Source organism: Ranitomeya variabilis, chromosome 8 (genome assembly GCF_051348905.1).
Source record: "Ranitomeya variabilis isolate aRanVar5 chromosome 8, aRanVar5.hap1, whole genome shotgun sequence".
Lineage (NCBI taxonomy): Eukaryota > Metazoa > Chordata > Amphibia > Anura > Dendrobatidae > Ranitomeya > Ranitomeya variabilis.
Window position 1 is genome coordinate 158,156,614 of NC_135239.1, and position 25,752 is coordinate 158,182,365.

The 25,752-nt window shown below is 43.7% G+C and overlaps 1 protein-coding gene across 1 annotated transcript in view; it reads right to left on the reverse strand.

Annotated features, from left to right (window-relative positions):
• The window catches only part of SUN2 (Sad1 and UNC84 domain containing 2), an 85,847-nt gene that overhangs the window by 56,422 nt on the left and 3,673 nt on the right, over nucleotides 1-25,752 (reverse strand). Inside the window, exons 3-4 of the mRNA XM_077275946.1 lie at nucleotides 15,017-15,126; nucleotides 6,325-6,482 (exon numbers count right to left, since the gene is read on the reverse strand). Of these exons, the coding sequence (XP_077132061.1) occupies nucleotides 6,325-6,482; nucleotides 15,017-15,120 (262 nt within the window). The 5' untranslated portion in view covers nucleotides 15,121-15,126. The remainder of the gene's footprint in view (nucleotides 1-6,324; nucleotides 6,483-15,016; nucleotides 15,127-25,752) is intronic.

Below are 25,752 nucleotides of genomic sequence, written 5' to 3' on the forward strand. Positions count from 1 at the left end.
GGGGTATTCTCAAGCTGTCTCTTGAGCAACTCTGAGCTCTGCAGTTTCTTCACTTCCTGGTTGCTGGGGGGCACTCCTCCTTGAGTGACAGTTCTGATCGTAGTATCTTACTACAGCACATGAACAGTCAGTCTGTCAGTATTTGTTCTGAGTCTACATTGTACTTACCTATTGCGATAGTGCATTTGAGCAAGCAAGTGGCTCAAGAAAATGAGCGCTGTAAACTGCTCTGGAAATTGCCAATGCTGGGTGCCCGAGGATTGTGATTATGCAGAACTGATAAGAGAGCAAAGAGGGAGGGGAAGGGAGGTGAACTGCTAACTGCTGTATAAAAATCAATGGACTGGAGCAAGCTGACTGGTATGTTAGGAGGCAACTCCTCTCCTACTACCCACACTGGGCCAGGCATTGAGCTACTCTAATGACAGAGCTTCTTGGAAATAAGCTGTATACTATGCAAGATAAAATATCTCACAGCAGCAAAACGGACAGCAGATAGAAAAAACAAGTCAACTGCATACCTGTGCTGTCTAACTAAAGCATTGAAAAAATACCCCTTTAATGAAGTCAAGCAGTACAGAGAAGGCTCTGTGCAGGAAGTATGCTTGTTGTAGACGGACGGACGGACAGACACAGTCTAAAAGGAAGACTTTGAAGCAGATGGAATGATAGCTAGGTAAAGTGAAGTACAATTTTTTTTACTGCAAAGTACTAATCACTTTATATTGAATTGCACATATACTAATAAAGGAATGCATAATCACAAGGACTGCATTACACAAGTTTTATATAATGAAGTTACACAATAAATCTTGTTACATATCTTAATGACTGATTCTATCCATAGCAAAAAAACAACAAACAAACAGAGGAAGCAGTCGGCAACATCATGCCTATAACATGATGTTATATGGTTGTATATATTGTACTTTCAACCTAGAATACGAACTATACCAATTACAAAGCAGAGAGCCAATGCTGAATAAATAAACAAAACAAGCAAACTTTCTTATCTAATATATAATTGCCTAGAATACTACTTCCTGCAATTTGTGCCAACTTCCGTGGCTTTGTCCGGAGCTAATGTCCGGAGATAATGTCCGGAGCTAATGTCCGGAGATAATGTCCGGAGCTAATGTCCGGAGCTAAGTGACGTCACCAGTGTCCTACACCCAGGCAGAGCACAGGGGCCCCAGGCAGCATATGGGGCCCCAGGCAGAGCACAGTGGCCCCAGGCAGCCTATGGGGCCCCAGGCAGAGCACAGTGGCCCCAGGCAGAGCACAGGGGCCCCAGGCAGCATATGGGGCCCCAGGCAGAGCACAGGGGCCCCAGGCAGCATATGGAGCCCCAGGCAGAGCACAGTGGCCCCAGGCAGAGCACAGGGGCCCCAGGCAGAACATGGGGCCCCAGGCAGAGCACAGGGGCCCCAGGCAGAGCACAGGGGCCCCAGGCAGCATATGGGGCCCCAGGCAGAGCACAGGGGCCCCAGGCAGAACATGGGGCCCCAGGCAGAGCACAGGGGCCCCAGGCAGAGCACAGGGGCCCCAGGCAGCATATGGGGCCCCAGGCAGAGCACAGGGGCCCCAGGCAGCATATGGGGCCCCAGGCAGAGCACAGGGGCCCCAGGCAGCATATGGGGACCCAGGCAGAGCACAGTGGCCCCAGGCAGCATATGGGGCCCCAGGCAGAGCACAGTGGTCCCAGGCAGAGCACAGGGGCCCCAGGCAGCTTATGGGGCCCCAGGCAGAGCACAGTGGCCCCAGGCAGAACATGGGGCCCCAGGCAGAGCACAGTGGCCCCAGGCAGAGCACAGGGGCCCCAGGCAGAACATGGGGCCCCAGGCAGAACATGGGGCCCCAGGCAGAGCACAGGGGCCCCAGGCAGCATATGGGGCCCCAGGCAGAGCACAGGGGCCCCAGGCAGCATATGGGGCCCCAGGCAGAGCACAGTGATATTTTGGACCACTGTGCGGTGTTTCAGACCCCCTGTGTGATGTCTGGGGCCCTGTTCTTAAGTATATTAAAGATTAAAGTAACGTATATTAAAGTATATTATAGATCAAATTTGACACGTTTATGAGCACCATTGAGTGATATACTCAAGAATGACATAATTTTTCAACATTTTATGGTTTCAAACTGTAAACACTCAGAGTTTTTTTTACTTCAACCAGAAAACCTTAACGGTTCATAAAAAACTTGACTGTTCAGGATATGATAAAAGTCATAGTATTCTGAATCTTTAACTTATAAAGATACCTTTACATGGGGTGATTATTGGTTCCAGAGAGGCTTTCGGCCGATAATCGTACACATGGCTGGTGACAGGACAATACAATATAAACGTTCAAAGGTAAACACTGATAACATTAAAATCTAATATATAATTGCCTAGAATACTACTTCCGGCAATTTGTGCCAACTTCCGTGGCTTTGTCCGGAGATAATGTCCGGAGATAAGTGACGTCACCAGTGTCCTACACCCGCTCAGGGTGGACAAAGATATATGCCTTCGTGGTGCGCTGCACTTTTCTGATTGGTTGCCGCCTGCCGCGAGCGACCAATCAGAAATGTGCCGTACTGTCAAGAATTGTCAAGAGCTGGTGAGTGCAGCCATTTTTTGTTCTTTCTTACTATTATTTATTAATTGTATTATTCTTACATTTGAATAAATAAAGTACATATGGATTCTAGACTCCCGATTCTTTAGAATCGGGCTGCCATCTAGTGTATCTATAAAAGCAGAAAGATTTATTTGATAACAAAAATATAGCAAAGAAATAAATAAAAAAAATAAAAAAAAAGTCAGATATGAGGGTACTCACATCTCATAGCATGTGTACACAATATTTCATTAGCAACAAATATTAATGACCATATTTAGGCCACATCCCCACGATCAGGATATAGCAGTGCTTTGGACATGGCATATTTTCGCGGTGTTATAATCACGTTTTAATGTAGGACGCAGCAGTTTGGATGCAGCGCAGGTGAGCTGCGTCCATAATTCTGCTATTCCTGATCATGGGCACTTACCCTTAAGGTCCCATGGTATATGTTTAAGCTGTTACATTCTTTAAGACCACATTCACACGCTCAGTATTTGGTCAGTATTTTACCTCAGTATTTGTAAACCAAAACCAATAGTGGAACAATCAGAGGAAAAGTCTAATAGAAACACGTCACCACTTCTGTATTTATCACCCACTGCTGGTTTTGGCTTAAGGTACCTTCACACGAAACGACTTTACAACGAGAACGACAACGATCCGATCGCTGCAGCGTCGCTGTTTACATCGCTGTAGAGATGTCAAACACAGCGCACGCACTTATCGTTCTCACAGGTCGTTAGCTCCATGTTTAACATCGCTGGCATCGTTGCTTTTGCTGTCAAACACGACGATACACGCCGATCTGACGACCAAATAAAGTTCTGAACTTTAATCAACGACCAGCGATATCACAGCAGGATCCTGATCGCTGCTGCGTGTCAAACACAACGATATCGCTATCCAGGACGCTGCAACGTCACGGATCGTTGTCGTTCTCGTTGTAAAGTCGTTTCATGTGAAGGTACCTTAACACATACTGAGGTAAAATACTGACCAAATACGAAGTGGGTGAACGTGGCCTAATAACAAGGACTAATGAATGAATCAACGAACGAGCTCATGCATAAATAAATATGCAAATAGTATGAATATCATCAGTATAAAAAAAGTGGATATGCAGAGGAGTACAATTAATACATCAGAGTAACTAATTAATAGCACACCAAATTAATAATCAAGTTAGGATGATTGGATGTTCCCGTGAACTAGAAGACCACCACCAATCACCACACTTGCCATATTAGAATGAAGTAGTGTGATGACATTAGATAGTAACCTATCATGGGAAGGAAACCCTCCCACCCTGAAGTGTGTTTCGCCTCAGCTTTGTCAAGGACTCGTTGACAAAACAGAGATAAAATGTGAAGTTGGTATCTGAGAATTAATGAAGGCAGAAATACTAAATGGATTCTTCAGCTCTGTGTGTACCAAAGAGAGAGTGGCTGATGTACCCGATCCCAGTGGTTTAAATACATAAACTATACACTTACGTAAGGTGACTTATCAACATAGGGATTTATCACAATACATGAAGTTATTCAAACTTCTTTCAAAGAAAGAAACGGGCAGCACCCATCATATACAATACTACAGTCATTCTTATTTTTATAAATGCATAAAAACGGTAAAATCATGGAAGGAGAGTTTTACAAGATGCACTGCATGTTAATGGTCACTATGCGTCACTTCTCACAACACAACGTAGAAGGTATTGTATATAGCGAGTGGCGCCCAATTCTTTTTTCTTCATTAACTGTTTGAATAACTTTATCTGTTGTGGAAGCACCTTCCGATATGTATACAAGTGACATGGATCAATATCATGCCTGCTAGAGATGACCCATGAATCTAAATAGGACTGACCATAGTGCCATGTGAGCTTCTATTTTTTTTTTACTTTGAATTATCATGAGTCCAGAGCACTGGTCTCAAACACAGAGACCGCATGTGGCCCCTGAGGCTCCACTGTGCAGCCCTCGGGTCCTGAGACAATAGCCTCCAGGGTGTGGGTGTGTGTGTGTGTGTGTGTGTGTGTGTGTGTGTGTGTGTGTGTGTGTGTGTGTGTGTGTGTGTGTGTGTGTGTGTGTGTGAGAGAGTGAGATGAGGACCTTACTACAAGAAGGTAACCAGGACAGGGCAATAATATAAGAACTATTATTACAGGACAGGGGACATTATTACTTGATAGAGAATGTTATTACAGTATCGTGACCAGGATGGGGACCATATTACAGAATGGAGGGGGAGGGGGCAGAATTACTATAAGTGGCTAATTGTAAAACAATATTACCTTGGGGACAAGGGAAAAAGAAAAATTAAAAAAAAAGAAAAAAAAATATTGGCCACCTACAATGCTGTAAAAACTGAAGTAAAACAGAAATCTTGCATCATAACCCATATGCTAAACACCATTAAAAAATAAAAATGATCAAAAAGCCATATAGAAAAACAATGGTGTCACTGAAAAACGTAATCTTCTCCTGCAAAAAATACACGGCTTTTCATACTCAAATTTGTTTCTATGTTCAGCCCATTTACCCGGCTGAGTTTGAGACCCATGGTCGATTGACAGTGCTCCAAGTTGTTTATTGATAGAATATTTGTCCTATCGTGGTTTTGAGATTAATACTTTGCATTCCAGAGGTTACAATCAGTAAGGTTAATGAGGGGCTAATGATAACACTCCCGGTGGTCTAGACACAAATCTGCCCAGGTCATGCAATGGAGAAACAGTTGCAGACAACAGAAGTAAAGTTATAACTGGCACTCAGGGTGCATGATGGTGGTGAGTAGTAGGATGCACCCAGACAACAATGCACAAAATACCACTGCTGAGCTCCAGTGGAGAATATGTTATTGATCCATCAGCATGTCATGTTCAGGGGTACCATCATTTACAAGATGGCTAATGTTTGGTCCTCCCAGGCCTTGATCAGTGCCTGTTAGGAGCATTGTATGGTGGGTGCTCAGCAGAAAGGCTGAACAAGATCTGGGAGGACAGAAACGTTGTCCATTTTGTAATGTGTGGTACCCTTGAAGATGACATGCTGACAGATCAATAAAAAATGCCTTCATTGCAACCAAGGAGAGCCGTGGTCTTTTGTGCATTAGGTGCAGACTACAGTGGAGAGGGCATTTATGTTCCATCTTACATGGCCTTACTTCTGCTCTTTGTCTAGCTGTGGATTTCACACTTGCTTTACAATAAATGTCATACTGTAAATAGAAGTGCAGACAGTTTTTCTATACATTTGGTGCTGCGATGTTCCATCGTATAATTGCAAAATGTTTACTGAAGGACACACTTCTGGCCATATAAAAAGAACCCATCTGCACATTCATGCTGCCTGATCCACGAGTCAGACACTGGCTGCGTTACTGCAGTTATGTAGATTTTACTCTGAAAAACGCTGCAGCGCCACTACCCATAACTGAGAGTCCTGCCTCATACTAGTCAAAGACGCATACTTCTTTGCCAGCTTTGCAAGGCATCTTCTCTATGAACTGCCGCAATGTTCCAGAATAAAACACGGTTGCAATAACCCAGCCAGTGTCCGATTCAGGCTGCCCAAGGTTCGAGCAGCACAAGACTCTTGACAGCTTCCCTTTATGTCCATTAGCACCTTGGAGTATATGTGGAGAGACATAACGGATGACGTCCAGCGCCTCCCACTTGATTTCATAGTAACAATAGATTCTCCATTTGTCTTACCCCATGCGGTTCCTCCATAGCCTGTGTCTTCTAGAGCTGCAGACAAGCCGCTTCTGCTTTGGCCGCCATAGCTTGACGTTTCACTGTAGTACCTGTGCTCTATGGTCTGATGGGAGGTGGGAGCTTGTCGAACAGTGGTCACTTTCCTTCTAGTACTCCTGTAACAAGAGATGATCATACACTTCAAACACCATGCTAGTATGTGATAATGACTACGTGCACATTGGTAAGCATTTCATGGGCAAAAACAACTACAGATATTCTAGCAGTGTTATTTGTTTCATAGCCACACAGTTTGCACCCTATCATTATGAGCTTATCAATCTGAACTAGCCACTGCACCCTCTGAATCCCTTGTGCATCTATCCCTCTTCTAACTGCTGGTATGTTGCTGCTTTTTCCCCTGACTTTAATTCCATGTTTCATACTTCAAGCTTGCTGAATGCATATTGATATGCACATGTTCCTCACACCTAGCTCTATCCACCCATCTTAAGGCCCCGTCACACATAGCGATTTACCAACGATCACGACCAGCGATACGACCTGGCCGTGATCGTTGGTAAGTCGTTGTGTGGTCGCTGGGGAGCTGTCACACAGACAGCTCTCTCCAGCGACCAACAATCAGGGGAACGACTTCGGCATCGTTGAAACTGTCTTCAACGATGCCGAAGTCCCCCTGCAGCACCCAGGTAACCAGGGTAAACATCGGGTTACTAAGCGCAGGGCCGCGCTTAGTAACCCGATGTTTACCCTGGTTACAAAAAAAAACAAACAGTACATACTCACCATCTGATGTCCGTCAGGTCCCTTGCCGTCCGCTTCCTGCTCTGACTGAGTGCCGCCGTACAGTGAGAGCAGAGCGCAGCGGTAACGTCACTGCTGTGCTGTGCTCTCACTGTACGGCGGCACTCAGTCAGAGCAGGAAGCGGACGGCAAGGGACCTGACGGACATCAGATGGTGAGTATGTACTGTTTGTTTTTTTTTACATTTACGCTGGTAACCAGGGTAAACATCGGGTTACTAAGCGCGGCCCTGCGCTTAGTAACCCGATGTTTACCCTGGTTACCAGTGAAGACATCGCTGGATCGGTGTCACACACACCGATTCAGCGATGTCAGCGGGACCTCAACGACCAAAAAAAGGTCCAGGCCATTCTGACACGACCAGCGATCTCGCAGCAGGGGCCTGGTCGCTGGTACGTGTCACACATAGCGAGATCGCTACTGAGGTCGCTGTTGCGTCACAAAACTTGTGACTCAGCAGCGATCTCGCTAGCGATCTCGCTATGTATGACGGGGCCTTTATCCTATCCTTCACCAACCTTGATGCTAATCAAATGTACTATTAACTGCAATCTGTGAATTGCTCCCTGCTGTGAACTATCCCCCACCTCCTTTCTCCTCCCTCTTCCTCTCTTACCTGGCTTCATTTCATGGACTCTTCAAATGGTATAAGTTGCATGGTACTGGTCAGATATGGCCTTGCTCAGATGTGACATCATTTGAAGTGACATATTTAAAGTGTCATCAGAAATAGTCCAGAAATCGGCCAGACGGTAAGACTAATCACTATCTTCTAAATTTACTTGCCTTTCTTTTCCTCCCCTGCTTTTTAACCATGCTTACATTTTCCCCACCATATTTGCTCCACTAATCCTCACTTTCATTCACCCACCTGTTTCCCTTTCTCCGCTTATTCTCACTGCTGGTGACACATCCCCCAATCCTGCCCCCCGCCTCATACATTACTGCCCCTTACCCTATCCTTCTCACACTATGAGAAACCACCGCAACCGCTCACACTTAAAACCTGTGCCACTGACCCCCACCACCCTGCTTCCCCTCTTTGGGGCACTTTGGAATGCCCGCTCTGTCTGCAACAAGCTCCACATGGTCCATGATCTCTTCACTTCTCACAACCTTTTCTTCCTGGCCCTCACTGAGACCTGGCTGACGCCCCCTGACACGGCCTCGCCTGCAGCACCGAGTTACGGTGGCCTCCAATTTACCCATACTCCTCGCTCTGGCAACAGACATGGTGGAGGAGTGGGTATCCTTCTTTCTAAAAACTGCTCCTTCAACCCTATCCAACCCCCACCCTCCCTTATCCTCCCTTCTTTCGAGGTTCACTCTGTCCGTATCTACGCTCCCTCCAATCTCCAAATGGCTGTCATATACCGACCACCGGGCTCAGCCACTGCCTTCATCGACCAATTCTCCACCTGGCTCCTTCACTTTCTCTCTGCCAACATCCCCACCATCATCATGGGCGACTTTAATATCCCTACTGACACCCACCAGCCAGCAGCCTCCAAACTACTGGCCCTTACTTCATCCTTTGGACTCACCCAGTGGTCCTCCACAGCCACCCACACAGACGGACATACACTAGACCTCATCTTCACCCGCCTCTGTTCCTTATCTAACCTCACAACCTCTCCCTTCCCCCTATCTGACCACCATCTACTCACCTTCTCATCCTTGTCCTCCTCACCTGCCCCCCATGTCCAGCCATTACCACATCCTCGGACATATACAGGTCCTTCTCAAAAAATTAGCATATAGTGTTAAATTTCATTATTTACCATAATGTAATGATTACAATTAAACTTTCATATATTATAGATTCATTATCCACCAACTGAAATTTGTCAGGTCTTTTATTGTTTTAATACTGATGATTTTGGCCTACAACTCCTGATAACCCAAAAAACCTGTCTCAATAAATTAGCATATCAAGAAAAGGTTCTCTAAACGACCTATTACCCTAATCTTCTGAATCAACTAATTAACTCTAAACACATGCAAAAGATACCTGAGGCTTTTAAAAACTCCCTGCCTGGTTCATTACTCAAAACCCCCATCATGGGTAAGACTAGCGACCTGACAGATGTCAAGAAGGCCATCATTGAAACCCTCAAGCAAGAGGGTAAGACCCAGAAAGAAATTTCTCAACAAATAGGCTGTTCCCAGAGTGCTGTATCAAGGCACCTCAATGGTAAGTCTGTTGGAAGGAAACAATGTGGCAGAAAACGCTGTACAACGAGAAGAGGTGACCGGACCCTGAGGAAGATTGTGGAGAAGGACCGATTTCCAGACCTTGGGGAACCTGAGGAAGCAGGGGACTGAGTCTGGTGTGGAAACATCCAGAGCCACCGTGCACAGGCGTGTGCAGGAAATGGGCTACAGGTGCCGCATTCCCCAGGTAAAGCCACTTTTGAACCATAAACAGCGGCAGAAGCGCCTGACCTGGGCTACAGAGAAGCAGCACTGGACTGTTGCTAAGTGGTCCCAAGTACTTTTTTCTGATGAAAGCAAATTTTGCATGTCATTCGGAAATCAAGGTGCCAGAGTCTGGAGGAAGACTGGGGAGAAGGAAATGCCAAAATGCCTGAAGTCCAGTGTCAAGTACCCAGTCAGTGATGGTGTGGGGTGCCATGTCAGCTGCTGGTGTTGGTCCACTGTGTTTCATCAAGGGCAGGGTCAATGCAGCTAGCTATCAGGAGATTTTGGAGCACTTCATGCTTCCTGGCACCTGGTCACAGTGCCAAAACCACTGGTAAATGGTTTACTGACCATGGTATTACTGTGCTCAATTGGCCTGCCAACTCTCCTGACCTGAACCCCATAGAGAATCTGTGGGATATTGTGAAGAGAAAGTTGAGAGACGCAAGACCCAACACTCTGGATGAGCTTAAGGCCGCTATTGAAGCATCCTGGGCCTCCATAACATCTCAGCAGTGTCACAGGCTGATTGCCTCCATGCCACGCCGCATTGAAGCAGTCATTTCTGCCAAAGGATTCCCGACCAAGTATTGAGTGCATAACTGAACATTATTATTTGATGGTTTTTTTGTTTGTTATTAAAAAACACTTTTATTTGATTGGACGGTTGAAATATGCTAATTTATTGAGACAGGTTTTTTGGGTTATCAGGAGTTGTAGGCCAAAATCATCAGTATTAAAACAATAAAAGACCTGACAAATTTCAGTTGGTGGATAATGAATCTATAATATATGAAAGTTTAATTGTAATCATTACATTATGGTAAATAATGAAATTTAACACTATATGCTAATTTTTTGAGAAGGACCTGTAGACACTCACAGACTCTCAGACTCTCTCCTACCCCTGTCCTCCATATCTTCACTGCACGACACGGACAGCGCCACCGCTTTCTATAACTCGACCCTCACATCAGCCATAGACTCAGTCGCCCCTCTCATGCATGGCACAGTGCGACAAACCAATAGGCAACCTTGGCATAACAATGTCACAAAAAAACTTCGACAAGCATCCAGGGTTGCGGAGCGGCGATGGAAGAAAACACGCCTGCCAGACGACTTCACTGCCTTCAAACAAGCTACATTTGACTTCAAATCTGCCCTCACCTCTGCTAAACAGACCTATTTCACTAACCTTGTATCTTCACTATCCTACAACCCAAAACAACTGTTCTGCACATTTAACTCTCTCCTCCGCCCACCACTGCCACCTCCAACTCCCTTCATCTCTTCCGAGGACTTTGCCACCTACTTCAAAAACAAGATCGACCAAACAAGGCAAACCTTTACTTGTCCACCACCCCAACCACTCCATACACCAGACCTCTGCCCTTCCCTAATACCTCCCTCTCCAACATCACTGAAGGAGAGCTTACTCGCCCTTTTTTCCAAATCACACCTCACCACCTGTGCACTTGACCCCATGCCTTCCCACCTGCTCCCCAACCTCACTAACACGCTTATTCCAGCCCTAACCCATCTCTTCAACCTATCGCTCTCCTCTGGTACCTTCCCCTCTGCCTTCAAACATGCCACCATCACACCTATCCTCAAAAAAACTAACCTTGACCCAACTGCTATGCCCAGCTATCGCCCCATATCGCTGCTCCCGTTTGCTTCAAAACTCCTTGAGCAGCATGTCCATGGTCAACTTTCCTCCCACCTCTCATCTAACTCTCTCCTTGACAACCTCCAATCTGGCTTCCGCCCCCACCACTCCACCGAAACTGCCCTGACAAAAATTACTAATGACCTAGTCACAGCCAAAGCTAACAGACAGTTCTCCATCCTCCTCCTTCTTGACCTGTCCTCTGCTTTCGACACAGTCGATCACTGCCTACTGCTACAGATTCTTTCTTCCCTTGGCATCAAAGACCTCGCCCTGTCCTGGATTGCCTCATACCTATCCAACCGCACATTTAGCGTTTCCCACTCCCACACTACCTCCTCATCCCGCCCTCTCTCTGTTGGAGTCCCTCAAGGCTCTGTCCTAGGACCCCTACTTTTTTCCATCTATACCCTTGGCCTAGGACAACTCATAAAGTCCCATGGCTTCCAGTACCACCTGTATGCAGACGACACTCAGATCTATCTCTCTGGCCCAGATGTCACCTCCCTGCTGTCCAGAATCCGAAGTGTCTGTCAGCCATATCCTCCTTCTTCACCTCTCGCTTCCTAAAACTCAATGTAGACAAAACCGAACTCATCATCTTTCCCCCACCTCACGTATCCCACCTACCCAATCTATCTATTATGGTAAATGGCATCACGCTCTCTCCCGCTCCTGAAATCCGTTGCCTCGGGTTAACTCTTGACTCTGCCCTGTCCTTCAAACCTCACGTCCAAGCTCTTGCCACCTCCTGTCGCCTCCAACTCAAAAATATTGCCAGAATCCGTCCCTTCCTCAGCCCACAATCTACCAAAACTCTTGTACATGCTCTCATCATCTCCCACCTCGATTACTGCAACACCCTCCTCTGTGGCCTCCCCGCTAACTCTCTTGCACCACTCCAGTCTGTCCTCAACTCTGCTGCCCGCCTAATCCACCTCTCTCCTCGCTACTCCCCTGCTTCTCCCCTCTGCAAATCCCACCACTGGCTCCCAATCCCCCAACGAATCCAGTTCAAACTACTAACACTGATCTACAAAGCCATCCACAACCTATCCCCTCCCTATATCTCTGAACTAATCTCCCAATATCTTCCTTCACGTAATCTTCGTTCATCTCAAGACCTCCTACTCTCCTCCACACTTATTCGTTCCTCACACAATCGCCTCCAAGATTTCTCCCGAATATCCCCCATCCTCTGGAATTCCATGCCTCAACATGTCCGATTATCCACCACCCTCGGATCCTTCAGACGGAACCTGAAAACCCATCTCTTCAGGAAAGCCTACAGCCTATAATAACCAAGCCGCTGCCTCACCACCGCCAGAGCCGCCGCCGCCTCACCCCTACCTAAATAATAATAATAATGAGCTGCTGTGTCATGTCATCTCCAGTCTGATTACCAGTCCAGTACATGAAATACTGTGTAGAAAGGAGGTCACTCTCCAACATCACCTCTCCCCCTAGATCTGCCCTTATTACGGCTCTCTATGTCCACATGCAGCTGAAGATATCATTTTGCTTTATACAAGACAGACGTTTTACAGTAAGTGACTTCATAAAATGATTACCTTCAGCTACAAAATGTTCCTGACTCACACTGCCTGTCCACATCTATAAGTGGTGTGTGCAGAAGCTCCATCTATTACTATGACATATAGCTTCGCATGGCTTTGACTGTAGCTGTTCATACTGCATTAACTTTGTTTATGTGTTGTTTGTTTTTTTGTAAATGACAGTTCACGCCTTTTCAGATGTGTAAAAGAACAAAGTCCATTTGAACTCCGTTTTGAACCCGCTGCACAGTCAAACGCACAAAGCAAATGCACTGTGAATAGGACCCAACAGCTGACAGGAAGGTTCCTATCACAAGCAAAAGGCAGAGGAAACAGTCTGAAACTGCATCACATAGAATGCACCGAGACTCTGCACTGTACATGAGGGGACAGCAGTTTTATGTCACTGATCATGCACTATCTTATGAGGCTTCATGTCCTCTACCAAGACAGAGGCATTGTGGGAAAGGTAGGTTGCAGTAAGAGAACTTAGTTTACAACGCTTTAAAAAAGTCTTGCAGAAAACTCAGGCATGGTTAGACTTTCATTTCTAATTCACCTTTCTAACATATCAAAAAATACCTTCTCTGAATATGTATATCATAGCAGCATACGTAGTCCATGCACGCGTATCTCTAAAACCAATGTGTGCAAAGTGTGAGAGATCTTATTGCGATTTCTCGGCAATCTGTAAGTGTGTACATAACACTTCTACAGCTGTACGAAGAACATAACCTGAGGTGTCATCTATAAATTATGAGACAGCTAGTGCAAGAAGGCTGCAGTATTCCGCCCATTCTCTGCAATACATACGTTTGTACTATTGTCAGTCATTCATAACTGAAATAAATTACATTTTATTACCAGGATACATTATCAAGTGATAATATTTGGTTTGGTTGTATAGATTACATATATTCATTTTATTTTATTATTTAAGCACCAGCGCTTTACATGTAATCTCCTTAGGTCACCAACATCTTTATTCTGAAGCTGATCGGTTGTCTATCCAGGTGACACAAAAAATATCAATATTTGTAGTAACAAAGTGATTGTATGTGAGCTAGAGCTGGTGTCCAGATACTACTGCATGGGCCGAATGGGTCTAAATTACCAAATATTTATACACTTTTACGTGATACATTTGCACCAGCTGAACGGTAAGAGACATTGAGACATTTTGCACACTTCAGCAAGGAGCTGTCAGTAACAGAAGGTATGGCTTCCTGTATCATTTCTGTTTCCCCTCCGCACACCACAGGATGTGACAATATCAGCTTGGTGCTTCTCACTTACAGACTGACTCACTGGCTAAAAGCAGTCAGCTATGTAGATACCAAGTCTATTAGTACCATGTTACTCATACACGGCAAAAGACAGCAAAACACTCACTATACACTGTGGGCAAGGGCACGTGATACTGAACAAAGCTTCAAATCTATGTTGTGCTCGTATTATTTTTGTGCACTGTTGTACAGACTCGTAAGAGTATATAGGGGACGGTCAGTTCGGAACTTAAATTCTCCATTAAGCTACAATTCAGGAGCAACTCTTTTGTTTTTTGTTTTTTACGACTCTGTTTAGTGCGGTTAGTTCTCCATGAAATTTAAGAATACATTGACAATTGGGTGTTACTATTCTTTTATCAAAGGGGTGTGTTCCTGCAGTCTGGTAATGGTGGCACTGATTGGACAGAGCCAGAGTATATAGGGACGCACACCCAAATGATGAAACACTTTAGTCACAAATGTCTAGAAGGAATAACAGACGAAAAGCACAAAAAAGTTCTAAGAAAATCTGCTTTAGATTTGTTATTTAAAGGAGATTATAGTGGTTTCCTAAATCTGCCTTTACATTATGACACTCTCAGATTATGTGGCAAGAACCTGGTGCCAGTACCCATATAATTGGGTTTTCCACTACATCGATATTGATGAACTATCATTATTATCATCATCAGATCTGTGTGGGGAGGACACCTGGCACCCCCAGCGATCAGGTATAACCTCTGTCAGCAGTCGGATGTAAACCGTGTACAGACTGGATGATAAGTTTCCTTTATGAGGCTGGACATTTTCAATATTCCCAACATGTGCATAAAATATAGAATCTGTTGTTCTGGGGACAAAAAAAAAACCAACACATTTCCTGGAGTTGTTCTGTAAAGTATAGAGAAACTTACCATGAGCCTACATCACACACTGTCAGCAAGGTGCTTCCGACTGACGTACATACTGACCTGACAGGGCTGTCTCTGTACAAGTGCTGACTCTCCAAGCTGCTGGTGCTGATCCGATCATCCTCCAGATCAATGGCACCGAGGCGTTTGCTGCGTCTTGACATGTTCACCTGGCAGTATAGAAGTACAGAGAGCAGTCAGTGGAGCAAATAATTACATCTTATTGACACACAGTTCCTTGTGTTGTGAGGTGTGATGAGCTCTGCTCAGAGGAAGCTTACAAAGTATGAAGCCAGCTTTTCATGCCAGTGTGTTAATACATAAGTACTAATTTTACTAATGTTTCCACCACTGCATCCATCTTTAAGTACTAATCTGACGAGAAAACCTGAAAATGACTGCTTTATATGCAGTGTGCACAATTAGGCAATTAGTATTTGATGATTAATTTTATTATTGAACAACTACAGTGTTGTTGGTCAATCCAAAAGACTAATATCTGAATATCTGAAAATTTAGGAAAGTAAAAGTGAGGTTTTGTCTTTCATAAGAGAATATCTGTGTGCACAGAATTATTATGCAACTAAATAAAAAAAATGTAAAAAGGTTCCCTTCTAAATTGCTTATTTTCATCTATTAAAGTGAGAATAATAATCAAAAAGGTACAAAAATACAGAAAGAAAAAAAATGAAAAAAAAATTAGTGACTAATATAGCTGCCCTGCTCAATAACAGCCATAACCCTTCCAACCATGGAGTCTGTCAGTTTCATAATCTGTTGATGATCAACTTTTTGTACAACAACCACCACATCCTCCCAGGCATTGTTCAGAGGGAGTGTACCGTTTTTCATTCACCATAAATCTTCTGGTTAAGAAGGACTCACAAGTTCTCAATAGGGTTTAGATCAGGTGAGCAAGGGGCCATATCAACATTTTCCATCTTTAAAGCTTTTACTGGCATCCGAGCAGTGGAGACTTCGAGGCATGAGATGGAGTGTAGTCCTACATAAAAATTATGGTTCTTGAAAGTTACAGACTTTTTCCTGCATCACTGGTTGAAGAACATGTCCTCTAAAAACTGGCAATAGGTTTGAGAGTTGATTTCAAGTCCATCTTCAACCTGAACAGTTCCAACTGGCTCAACTTTGATAATACCAGCCCAAAGCAGCGCTCCACCTCCAACTGGCTGGTATCTGAGTGGGATTGGAGGGCTGTACCCATAACTGATCCACCCATGTGTCTGGTACATCAATAGTCACTCATCTCATCAGTCAATAAAACCTCTGAACAATCTGTCTTCAGATATTTCCTGGCCCAGTCCTGATGTCTGCCCTTCTGTATCTTGCTCAGTGGTGGTCGGGATTCAGCCTTCCTTACCTCGGCCATGTGTCTGAGCACTGGTCATCTTGCGTACTTCTGGTCTCTCCAGGTAGGAGGTTGTAGTTCTGTGCAGTTCTGGAATATGACAGCACTGGAGGATAATGGCTGTCTGGTCGCTTCACTTTGATGCTTCTCAAATCTTTGGCAGTTAATGCGTATCTTTTTTTTCTCAACACATTTTTTGAGACCCTGTTGACTATTTGCACAAAACATTTGATGGATCTGTGATCACACTGAAATGTCTCAGCAATTTCAAGAGTGCTGCATCCCTCTGTAAGACTTATAACAATTTACTACTTTTCAGAGCCAGTTAAATCTCTTTTTTTGTCCCATTTTGCCTAAGGACAACAAGCTGCCTAATAATTCTGCACATCGTGATAAAGGGTGTTGTATTCTTAGGCCTCACCCTACTTCAATACATAAATACACATCAACTGATCTGCTTCATCCAATAAACATTAAAGTTTATACAGCTTGGGGTTGGAAAATATGTATAAAAATTGTGATATGGTGAAAATACTTGCCTAATAATAGTGCACACAGCGTATGGTCTTTGTGTAATAGTGTCTCACTAACCCGCATCATTACCAAATGTCATTAAAGCTCTAAGACAACATACAATGGAATGTCACTTCCTTCTAAGAGTTCTTACGCACTGCGTTTAGGCACTCGTTCATTGGTCCTGTCGGGGCTTACATCCGACGGGGTCATAGACTATTATGGTGCCGACAGAGTGAGCATGTGCTCTGTCGTGCATCATTTTCGGGCATGTATGCCTACTGGAGATGGACACAGAGACGCAGTTTACTATGTCTATGTGTTCACCTGCAATAGGCGCATATGCCCGAAAATGATGCAGGACAGGGCGCACATTCACTCTGCCGGCACCATAATAGTCTATGGCTATTACAGATTGTAGGCTAGCGAGTAGGACCCTCACTCCTCCTGTAACTGTTGAGCCATGTGTTACTTTGTATTGCCTTTATTGTCTGTATATGTCCCTGCTGAATTATAAAAAGTGCTATGGAACATATTGGAGCTACACAAATAAAATTATTATTTATGGCCCTGTCAGGGCTTATGCCTGAATCCCGTTTTGCAGGAGGTTTGGATGTAAGCCAACGAACGGGTGCCAAGCGCAGTGTGAATGTACCCCAAGAACCTGACTGTTGAACTGCTCACAAAGAGTGGCTCTTGCTTTGACGGACCTGGTAAATCCATGTATTACCACAGCCAATCAATTTAGAGTTTCATCACTATGATATTGACCACATATCTTTATAACGCGTCAACATTAGATCACTGGTGGCATGACACCCAGCACCCCACTGATCAGCTGTTGTCAACTCTAGCCGGATGTAAACAGTGTACAGATGGGGCATTAGCATTACAGCTGTGTCAACTCTCTTGTTGCCGCTGCCGGGTACAACAGCTTCTGATCCATACAGGTTTTAGATTTTCAGCCAGCGCAGGACAAACTGTAGGCCAAGTGCAGTTACCTTTGGCGGCAGCCAGTTTACACATGGCTGCCGCCAAAGCTCAGAACAGCTGATCGGTGGGGATGCCAAGTGTCCGACTCCCGCTAATCTGAGACTGATGACCCATTCCAAAGATACTAATCAGTGTCATAGTAGTGAAACACCTATTTAGTGTCAAAACACTACATTTTCCTTGGGAGCGGCTAAGGTAAGTATCAGTTGATCACTTGGGGTTTCTGACACCAAACCTGAATTAATCAACCCCAGAGTATTAATAACTGTAGAGTAGCACAATCTCAGGACCCTACTTATGTGTCATTAAGCTTTTTCTTCAAATATATAGCAGCTAAAAAATAACTTTTATACCATCTGGTTTCCACTTCTCTACATGCAGACCAGTAATGTAATTAATATAAAGGTAAGATAAAAACACCATAAAAACACTATCAATGCAACTCCTAAATAAATGACTGGGATATCCGTGGGGGAGGAGGAACAGCCATAGCTCTGAAGCAACAATGTTGGGAATGTACTCACAGTTGGCGAACGTTGGACAATAGTAATTGTTAGCGTGGGGAATAAACTTTGCATTAGGCCATGTTCCCACATTCAGTATTTGGTCAGTATTTTACATCAGCATTTGTAAGGCAAAACCAGGAGTGGAGCAATCAGAAGAAAAGTATAATACAAACATATGCACCACTTCTGTATTTATCACCCACTCCTGGTTTTGGCTTACAGATACTGATGTGAAATACTGACCAAATACTGAACATGGCCTAAGAGGTGCACGTCTCTTAATGAATCAGGCGAGGCGTGAACTATGGCATGCGCCTCTCCACAAATCTTCCTCCAGTTATAGACTGGAATAAGATTTGTAGCATAAGGAACGTCACAGCTCGTCATGAATTTGACATGTGCGGGGATGGACTCCACAGCTCGTCCTGCCCAAGCTCTGTCCACTTTGTCAGAGTTTGGCAAAAATGGCATAAAACGTCAACAATCAGCTAAAATACTGACCAAATACTGAAGGTGAAAACGTGGCCTTAAAAAGTATCAATGGTCCACTAGTATAAGGATTTGAGAGGATGAGCATGTAGTTCTAAGTTTGACAGCAGTTTTTTTATTTGTTTTTTTTGTTTTGTTTTTTTAAACTAAAAAAAAGGAGAATTTTAAAGCACTTCAGTTTAGAAGGGTGAACACCGAGAGAGTGATCAAAGAAACAATAGGGAACAGCGCAATCAATACAGGTGACAGAATTACCTAGCACAAGTCAGGGAATAGGATTAGCCTTATGATCCTGCACACAAAGTACCTTTCTTCTCTGTTTATTTATGTAAATATAAGAAAAACTAATTATATACACCACCCAGTATGAAAACATTTAGACCTCGATTCATCAGTTTTAGTTTGGGTTCTGGCATAAAGCTGTTTCAGTTGTTGTGCCAAAATTTTGCAACTTTTGACATTTTCATATTAGTCCCAGACAGCTGAGCCAAGATGTCCAAACGCAAGAGAAGTTTAACCAGGAGGGAACATGGCCTGACACTGCTGACAAATTCATCATAATTTATGCAACAAAAGTGGAGTAGATTACAGCTGCAATGTACTCCAATCTTTGACTGGAGTACATTTCTTGCGGTCGTGCACAGCAGCTGGAAGATGCACTAAATTCATTAAGAGACCTGCGATTATTAATTAATTTGGTGCATCTTACTCCAGTGTAGGCTTGCTTCTTTATCAAGACCTGCGTTTTGTGTGCCAGTCTTGATTAAGCGGTGTACACTGCAAAATAGAATTGAAGCCATGTGCACATCAGCTGCCCCGGTCATAAATGCCATTATATTTGACGGGAATATTAGTGATGCTGGCAAAACAGAAGTTTTCTTATATCTACCGTATTTTTCGGACTATAAGATGCACACAGGTTTTAGAGGTGGAAAATAGGGAAAAAAATATTTAAAGCAAAAAAAAAAAAAAGTGGTAAAATTTAATAACGTACTATTATATGTGGTGTTGTTATATAGAATAGTATGTTATTATGTTAGAAGCTGCGGGTAGAAGATGGAGCTGCGGGACCAGTGTGGTGTCTGTAAAGTACTATATGAAGATGCTGGAGGGTGAGAATAAGAATGGGGGCACAGGGCTTATATTTAAAGCACCACTCCAGCACTGAAAAATAACACTGAAGTGCAGCTTTAAAATCCCATAGGAGAACTATAACTCCCAGCCTGTCCTGCAGATCCTATGACGTGCTGGGAGTTATAGTTCACCACGGGAGTGGCAGAATGCTTTATTGTGTGTTGTAAAGACTAACCTTTTAATTGTGGCAGCCAGCCACTGTGGTGAGGTGAAAAGCTGGAGCATCCCATGACCGCACAGAGCCCTCCCTCTTGTTGCCTTTCCACAGCACAGGTCATAAGAGGAAGCCAGCAGATTCTAGTCTGGAGTCTGAAGGACCTGTGATGACATCAGAAGAGGGAGGGCTCTGTGCTGCCATGTGATGCTCCAGCCAGCCCTCTTCATGACATCACACAGGTCCTTATGCCTCAGCATCCAGCACAGGCAGGAAGGTATGCAGCGATCTTGTCCCCTCTGGCCCCTGCTGCTGCCTCCTCCACTCCACACACAGATCTCCCCAGCTGCTTCAGGAATCCAGCACTGGGGAAACCATGTGTGTTTCAGTGAAGGAGTATTCATTTGCTGCTCCCCGATAGGTGGGCGGGGAAGCGGCTAATGAATATTCACTGCACTTTAATCATGAGGGCCATGTGGTTTCCCCAGCTCTGGATTCTGGGCAGCTGGGACATTTTTCTGCCTCCTGCAAGTGGGATGACAGTGCGATCCCACTCGCTGCTGCCCCCTCCCCACGTGCTACATTCTGACCATAAGGGTAGGTGTCCACGTTCAGGATTGCATCAGGATTTGACGCAGGTAAAATCTGCGTTTTTGACACATTTTTTCATGCGGATGTGTGTGTTTTTGTAAGCTCAATAAAGATATACCAAAAAAAGGGGTGATGTCATTTCTTGTCCAACCTCTTCATTTACATACTCAAAGAATAATGTTTACACACACAGAGATAGATGATAGATAACAGATAGATAGATAATAGCTAGATAGATAGATATGGGATAGATAAATAGATAATAGATAGATCTATCGTATCTATTATCTATCTATAAATATATCTATCGATAGATATATCTATAGATAGCTAGATATATAGCTATAAAAAAATGGGGGAAAAAAACCTGCGCCAGAGGGGGAAAGCCGACGGCCGGGGCCAAAATTTGTAGCCTGGGAAGGGGGTAATACCCATGGTCCCTCTCTAGGCTATGAATATCAGCCCACAGCTGTCTGCATAGCCTTTACTGGCTATAAAGATAGGGGGACCCCCCTCCCCCCAAAAAAAGATGTCGGGTCCCCCTATATTTTATAGCCAGAAAGGCTACGCAGACAGCTGCGGGCTGATATTCATAGCCTAGAGAGGGCCCATGGATATTGCCCCCCCCCCCCCCGGCTACAAATACCAGCCTCCAGCCACCCCAGAAATGGCGCATCTGTAAGATGCGCCAATTCCGGCACTTAGTCCCTCTCTTCCCACTCCCGTGTAGCGGTGGGATATGGGGTAATAAAGGGTTAATGTCACCTTGCTATTGTAACGTGACATTAAGCCTGGTTAATAATGGAGAGGTGTCAATAAGACACCTATCCATTATTAATCCTAGAGTAGTGAAAGAGTTAAAAAAACAAAATAAAGACACAGCCAGAAAAAAAGTATTATATTATTCTTAATTTAACCATACTCGATCACCTGCAAAAAATTAAAAATAATAAACCGTATACTATCTGTCCGCCGTAGTCCAATTAATAACGAGTGTCCCACGACGATCTCCCCTATAGAACAGTGACATCTGGTGATGTCACTGCTCTATAGGCCCTCCAGTGACACTGACAGGAGACAATGGCTACTGCAGTGTATCACTGAGGTTACCTCAGTTCAGGGTCTCACTTTATGGCATTGCTGCGTGGGAACTTTCTCACACAGCAGTGCCACAAGTGAGACTAGGGACTATTTTTTACAGTGGCGGAGGAATACAGTGCGGAAGGATACCTTCCTTCATTGTATTCCGGGGGCCCCTGGGGAGCGGTCGCATCAGCTGATGCTCCTGCTCTCCACGGGAGATCGTCGTGGGACACTCGTTTTAATTGGATTTCTGCGAATCAGGGAGTATAGTGTTTGTTTATTATTTTAATATTTTTTACAGGTGACACTGGCTTCGGGGATCAAAGTGACAAGTGATGGTGAGTATGTAATCTATGTTTAATGTATTGTATGTCTGTATGTACAGTATGTATGTGTTGTATGTTGTATGGTGCATGTGGTATGTTGCATGTCGCATGCTGTCGCATGCTGCTGCATGTTGCATGTTATCGCATGTTGCATGCTGTCGCATGTTGTCGCATGCTGCTGCATGTTGCATGTTATCGCATGTTGCATGCTGTCGCATGTTGTCACAGCTTGCCGCATGTCATCGCATGTTGCAGCATGTCGCATGGTGTATGTTGTATGGTGTACGTGCACACAGTGTAGACGAATCCGGCTCTGCTACATCTGGATGCCTAACATCTAGATGTAGCAGAGCCGGTAGATGATCGCCGGAGATAACTCTCCAGCGATCACCTACACTACAGCGTTCTCGCAAACAGCTAATCAGCTGTTTGCGAGAACCAGACTAGTGACCGTGAGGAAAAAAAGTGTGTCTTATGGTCAGAAAAATACGGTATATCTCATCAGCGATCTATGTATTGGCAACAAACGGGTTACTTTTCTTCACGCTTGCAACAGTTTGTTTTGGCTGCCGTTTGGGAGGGTCATTATATCCTAGATCCGGAAAACAAAGAAACCTAATAAATCCATCAATTCACCTTTCTAGTCTGCACCAAAGAGCGTTTTGTAACTTGCTGCATAAAGTTAGACAACTATAAAAACATTTAAAGGGTAAGGCTGTAATTATGAAAACATAAATTATCCAATAATTACTAGTGAGTCCCAGACTACTCAATGCACAAATCCCAATCAGATTTTTGTTATACACCTTTTCCTTAAATAGGTAAAAGAAAACCTACGATAAAAAAAACAAATTGAGCAAATACCCTGCAGTAAGTAGATAAATACAAGTGCTTCTCAGTAAATTAGAATACCATCAAAAAGTTACCGTAATTTATTTCAGCTCTTCAATACAAAAAGTGAAATGGAGTCATTACAGAGTGATCTATTTCAAGTGTTTATTTGTTTGTGTTTATGATTATGGCTTACAGCCAATGAAAACCCAAAAGTCATTATCTCAGTAAATTAGATTAACAAAAAATGCCTGCAAAGTGTTCCTAAGCATTTAAAAAGGTCCCTTAGTCTGAGTGGGCTTCACAATCATAGGAAGACTGCTGCCTTGACAGATGTCCAGAAGGCAGTCATTGACACACTACATGAGGGTAAGCCACACAAGGTCATTGCTAAAGAAGCTGGCTGTTCACAGAGTGCTGTATCCAAGCATATTAATGTTCAGTTGAGTGGAAGGAAAAAGTGTGGTAGAAAAAGGTGCACAAGCAACCGGGATAACCGCAGTCTTGAAAGGACTGTTAAGAAAAGGCCATTCAAACATTTGTGGGAGATTCACAAGGAGCGGACTGCTACTGGAGTCATTGCTTCAAGAGCCACCACACACAGACATATCCAGGACATGGGCTACAAGTGATGCATTCCTAGCGTCAAGCCACTCATGACCAATAGACAATGCCAGAAGCGTCTTACCTGGGCCACAGAAAAATAACTGGACTGTTGCTCAGCGGTCCAAGGTGTTGCTTTCAGATGGAAATCAAGGTTCCAGAGTCTGGAGGCAGAGTGGAGAGGCCACACAATCCAAGCTCCTTGAGGTCTAGTCTGAAGTTTCCACAATCAGTGATGGTTTGGGGAGCCATGTCATCTGCTGGTGTAGGTCCACTGTCTTTTAGCAAGACCAAAGTCAGCACAGCCGTCTACCAGGCAATTTTAGAGCACTTCATGCTTCCCACTGCCGACAAGCATTTTGGAGATGGAAATTTCATTCTCCAGCAGGACTTGGCACCTGTCCACACTGCCAAAAGTACCAATACCTGGTTTAAAAAAACAACAATATCACTGTGCTTGATTGGCAAGCAAACTTGCCTGACCTTAACCCCATAGAGAATCTATGGAGTATTGTCAAGAGGAAGATGAGACACCAGACCCAACAATGCTGAAGGCTGCTATCAAAGAACCTGGGCTTCCATAACACCTCAACAGCGCCACAAGCTGATCACCTCCATGACACGCCACATTGATGCAGTAATTGATGCAAAAGGAGCCCCGACCAAGTATTGAGTGCATTTACTGAACGTACATTTCAGCAGACCAATATTTTGGATTTTAGTATCAATTTTCAAGCTGGTGTGATAAAGTATTCTAATTTACTGAGATAATGACTTTTAGGTTTTCATTTTCTGTAAGCCATAATCATCAACATTAACACTTGAAATAGATCACTTTGTAATGACTCTATGTAATCTATAAGTTTGACTTATTGTATTGAAGAACTGAAAGAAACAAACTTTTTGATGATATTCTAATTTAGTGAGAAGCACTTGTAGCCATAGTGCATTAAAATAACATAGGGGATTTAGTTAACAATTTTTATTAAAAAAATAACGTTAGAGCCATCCCACTGCTTCACGATGAGCCTATTCAGGACAGGGCAACAGCACAACATTGGTGATAACTACCAGATATGTAACAAACTTTGGGACTGACTAGTAAAGAAAAAAAAAAAATAAAATAGAAAAAAAGTTTATTATGCAACAAATAAAAGACAGGTATATATGAACATAATGTGCAAAAAGGACATATCTGCAGTACATTTATGTAACTGCGGCCTGTGAGGACAGTGTTCTCTGTCCTGTGAATGGGTTTTTGTATACACATACACGTGACAAACAATCAACTCATCACCAACACAAAATGGGCAGCAAAACAAATGTGCTTGGTTTTTTTACATACGCATTTCCTGATATTATTGTTTTACAAGAAAGTTATGTAAATATGCACGAAACTGACAACAAATTGTCATTTTATCAGTTTCTTCTATGATAAAGTTACGTAAAAAGGTAATCAATGTGGTCACCTTTTTTGTTGTTACTGTTGCAACATGGCCATCATTGTGGATCAAAAACAGGCATTATCTCTGTAAGCAAATCATTACCAAACTGTGACTTACTTCTGCATTACTAAAAGCCAGCCAATGTTTATATTATTCTCTAGGGCAAAAATCACAGAATACACTGAAATTTTTTACATGAATTAATGCTGTGTGTCCAGAGCTCTCTGAGATTAAGTGAAGACACGGAATACAAACCAGGCAAAGTCCAATGTCCCCTCTATACATAATGTCCAAATGTAATGTATGTGAGGGGTAACTAACGCCTGTATACGGAATGTCACAGGACACACCTAAAATAGCCAAAGCAACAAACCACAAAAAGATAGGTGCAACAAATGTCCAAAAATAGACACAATCTTTATTAAATATATGCATAACAAAACAAGGAATACAAGAGCAGTGGGTTAAAATTAGCAGATATCATGTATAAAACGCATGGGGCATGACTACAGACCCACACAAATCAGCAGACTGGCAAAAACTCAATGAAAATTACCAGGTACTCCCTAATTTATACATGTTCCATATGGGAGATCACAGAGCTCACTGATAATTATATGCTCCATATTTAGAAATCTCAGAGCGTACTACATATATCACATATCTCACATAGGAGCTCGTACCGGCAAAAGAAGTATGCCAATAAATAAGAATAAACCAAATACAGAGGGTATCTTACCAGCTGCTGATGAGGGGAGAGTG